Here is a 3,993-nt window from a genome sequence, read left to right on the forward strand (position 1 = left end):
AGATATACTAACAAGAGCTTCCCTTAGTCTCTCTGACTTGATTCAAAACATCATAATCTGCCTAACACAATCCTAGGAAGAAGGATCAGACACAAAAGTAAATGGGGAACTAACAGACAAGATCCAATTTGTGGGTCAATAACATCCAAGGAGGGACTTTGACTTGAATTTGGAGTTTAGGGAAGCATATGATTAATGTCTAACACTTGATTTCCTCTTCTTGGCAACACATCCTCTCTGGTTGGGTCTCTACTCCAAGAGTGGATAAACAAAAGAAGCTACTCCAATTTCACCTGGAAACCCAGACAGGAGGTGAAGAAGGTAGAAGTGGGAAAGAATCAAACTCTTTGGCCTTTGTCTCTCCTTAGATGGCTACAAGTAGGAAGGAGGGTTGAAGTGGGTGGGGAAAAGACGACTGACACGATTTGGCAATGGTGTCCAGGAGGAGGGAAGAGGGGAAAGAAGTGGGAGACTTCCAGGCAAGAGGAGGCCATCGCTATGCTTTTCTGAGCTGGAGGCACTCAGGATCTGTACCCTGCTCACATTTCTTTGCAGAGCTGCTCCAGGCTCCAGCACCATGCATCATTGCCTATGGAAATATATCATAGTTGCTGTGTCCTTAATCTTCCTGAACTTCTTCCTCCAAAAGAATAATGAAGAGCATCTTACATATAACTTATCATTGGTAAGTACCAGAGACAGAGATTGGACTGTTTGTCAATACTTCGGTGGGGGGGGGGGGATTTTTTTCCAGTCATGCAAACACTCTAGTTATCACCGCAGAAGTTCTAAGAAGAGGGCACTTGAAGAATCAGGAGAGTGTCAGAGAAAAGGTTAATATTGAACCAGCCTTGAAAGATGTATAATATTTGAATAAAGGCAAGGAGGAAGAGAGGGCAGTTTTAGTGTAGAGAGAGTAATGCACAGACACTTCTAGAAAACCATGCTGACTGGCAGAACCTGCATGTGATGAGGACTGCCTGAGTGCTGGCCACTTCCCTCACCAGAGCCTGGCATGAGAGAGGTTAGTCATCCCATTTCTCATACAAAGGGACTGAGACACAGAGCCCTAAAATAACTTCTCCCACGTGCACAACATCTGCAAGTGAAGAAAACCAAATCCAATGCAGGGCATGCTCGGGTTTTGAGAGTCTATATTTTTCCTTAATGCCTCAGACCAGCTACAGCAAAGCATAAGTGGATGTGGGGAAGTGATTGAGAAACATGCATATAGTCCGAGTGGAATAAAAGAAAGGTGTTTAGAATTGAGGCACTGTGGGTGTCTTCCATGAGGACAGGACCAGGCACTGGTCTTCAGTACCTGCCACAGAATCCAGCACAGTCTAAGCTGAGTTAGATGACCTTGGCCAGCCTGATAATGGTAAGAGAAATTAGATGTGAGACATGGTGGGGCAAGCAAGTTCTACTCTACAGAAGCCTAGGAACTTCCTACAGGTATTCCTACTTTCTACCTGATTCCAGGGCCCACCACCTCTTCTGGAAAGTCCTGTGTGTTCTCATGATGAGGTGGGGACAGCAGTCATCTAAGTCCTGACACTTGGGCTCTCTGGTGACTAGATCCTGGGGCATGCCCCGCCTGTCTTAAAGGGGGGATCTGCCCCTTACTTGTCTCCAGGCTGATGTTCATCATATCCTCAGCAGGAGGAAAAGAAGAAAATACTGTGGCAGTTCAATCAGAAGCAAATCAGCTCTGAACGTAAGAACCATCTGGCGACCTTCAAGGACATGCAGGAACCCTTCCCTTTACTCCAACGGGCCAACTACAAATTCCTGGCTGGATCCCCTCCCCAGGAAAAGAGTGAGTATAGGGGAGGGAGTGGTCAGACTGGGAGGAGGTCAGACAAGGTATTCCAACAAGAAAAAGGAGGATGGGTAAAAAGGGAACATGAGCTGGCATCTGGGGAGGAAAGCAGGATACTCTGAGGGAGGGCCATGCTATGAAATTTGGTACAGGTTATAATCCTGAGTGTACTTTCTTCCCACTGGCCACCCCCTTGAATGACTAACAAGATGAGAAGTCCACAGTGACCTGTTAAGGAGCCATCCCATAGTGAAGCTCATTCATGTCCCCCACCCCACGGGCTGGGGGGAAGACAGAACGGGAGAGGAGGAGAGGAGAGGAGAGCTATGGTAAAAAGCACTGGGTAGAGGAAGAAAAGGGTGGCTGGATGTTGACTAGCTGTACACTAGACTGCCAGAAGCCTTGGGTTTATGTAGGTCCCTGGAGATCCTCTAATCCAGGTCTGGTTGATCCACAGTAGCTGAGATAACTCTGAGGTCAAGACCTGGTTAACTGGCCAAGCCAAGAAATTTACCTTTAGTACATGGCAGCCTCCCTCATCAGAGGGAGACTTGTTCTTCATAAAGTTTCCGCCAATAGCCGTTTAAAGGTGTGATAAAATAAAACCACTTCACAACTTCTAACCAGAGATTAACCTCATATCTGGACCACACTCTTCCAAGGAAAGGAAATGTGAATTTATCACAGGTATGGCATTAAGGGGAAGACCTGAGAGGAGAGACCTGGGAATTCTTCCCCATCTGTAAGTGGTAAAGGCTCCCTTATCTCCCTCCACCCCTAGAGCTGCTGACGGTGGGGATTTCCTCAGAGCAGCACCCTCATGGGAGCTACCTCTTGGACACCTTGCAGTCCCTTTTCCAAGCTTCTTCAGAACCTGAGCTGAGTTGTATCATAGTGTTGGTCCACCTGTCAGATCCCGATCCCGAATGGCTCAGCCAAACAGTTGCCAATATTTCAAGCCTCTTCAAACCACACATTGAGGCCCAGAAGCTGCTCGTGATCCATGGTGGTCTCAGTGACTCTCCTCTCCCAGGAGATCTGAATAACGTTAGTCACACCTCACCCTGTGAAGCACATTATTCCAGGCAGAAAGTCAATTATGCCCTCCTCATGAACTTTGCTCTCAACCTTTCTGAATACTTTCTGATGATAGAAGATTATGTTCACTGCACCCCCAAATTTATTTCTACCATCTATTGGGTATTATCAGCCTGGAAAGAACTACCTTGGGTGATCCTAGAGTTCTCCAGCCTGAGCCTCTCTGGGAAAGTTTTCCACAACAGTGACCTCTCCCGCCTGACCTCTTTCTTTCTCCTTTTCCATGAGAACATTCCCATTCATTTGTTTCTCTCTGAATTCCGTCTACTCTTGGCCCAAAATGTTCCAATTCGTTTCAGTCCCTCGGTCTTCTACCACATGGGCAATTATTCTCTGTTTGAGGACACCTGCTTTCTTGTGGAGAAGGAAGAGGTCTTTGATGAACCAGACAACCCTGTTGCCAACGTCCTCACTGACATGATGGCAGAACTGAATATTATTCCACAGTACGCTTATATTCTGAACAAGGAGTGCTACTCTGTCCTCAATCCTATAGAAGGCAACTACCTGACAGTGATTTTGGAGAAGCCACAAAAAGTCATCCGGATAGAGGTGCTGACAGGTTCTGACAAACAAGGGCTGTACTGGCTACAGCAGGGACAAGTGGAACTTGGCTATGATCCCTTGGACGATTCCAGAGGCTGCACCCGCTATACCCTACTAGGTCCACTGGTGGAAGGACATTTGGACCAGAGGGTATTTTATGAAGAAGATTCTGTGGAGGAGTTGAGTTGTATACGATTGATTGTGCTAGCATCTCAAAAGTCTTGGCTCCTGATCAGGCAGATCAGAGTCTGGACTCAGAATGAGGAAGAGGAGAGTTAGCACAATGGGAACACTGGAAGGGTGGGGCTTGAGAATGGAATCCACATGGCTGACCAGAAATAAAGCTAAAATCGATCAAAGCCTGCTCATTCTGAGTAGGGTGACCGTGTAATTTATTATCCAAACTGGGACACTTTGAGAATGAAAGGAAGCACTATTAAAAATGACACTAGAACAACAGGTGGAAAGCAAGACTGCCCCAGATAAGCTGAGATGTGTGGTCATCCTAATTCTGATTTTTCTAGGTT

The 3,993-nt window shown here is 46.6% G+C and overlaps 1 protein-coding gene across 1 annotated transcript; it reads left to right on the forward strand.

The window, feature by feature from the left end:
- The first annotated feature begins 577 nt into the window (after positions 1 to 577).
- On the forward strand, positions 578 to 3,745 carry LOC116643366 (alpha-1,3-mannosyl-glycoprotein 4-beta-N-acetylglucosaminyltransferase-like protein MGAT4E). The gene is made up of 3 exons (XM_032422075.1): positions 578 to 685; positions 1,663 to 1,819; positions 2,604 to 3,745. Exons 1-3 carry the CDS (start codon positions 578 to 580, stop codon positions 3,743 to 3,745), a joined length of 1,407 nt encoding a protein of 468 aa, XP_032277966.1.
- The last annotated feature ends 248 nt before the right edge of the window (positions 3,746 to 3,993 follow it).

Source organism: Phoca vitulina, unplaced genomic scaffold (assembly GCF_004348235.1).
Source record: "Phoca vitulina isolate PV1807 unplaced genomic scaffold, GSC_HSeal_1.0 scaffold26, whole genome shotgun sequence".
Lineage (NCBI taxonomy): Eukaryota > Metazoa > Chordata > Mammalia > Carnivora > Phocidae > Phoca > Phoca vitulina.

Coding starts and splice junctions, on each gene's coding strand:
- LOC116643366 (XM_032422075.1), top strand. CDS start 578: ATGCATCATTGCCTATGGAAATATATCATAGTTGCTGTGTCCTTAATC. Junction 686..1,662: donor TTACATATAACTTATCATTG/GTAAGTACCAGA, acceptor TATCCTCAGCAG/GAGGAAAAGAAGAAAATACT. Junction 1,820..2,603: donor ATCCCCTCCCCAGGAAAAGA/GTGAGTATAGGG, acceptor CTCCACCCCTAG/AGCTGCTGACGGTGGGGATT.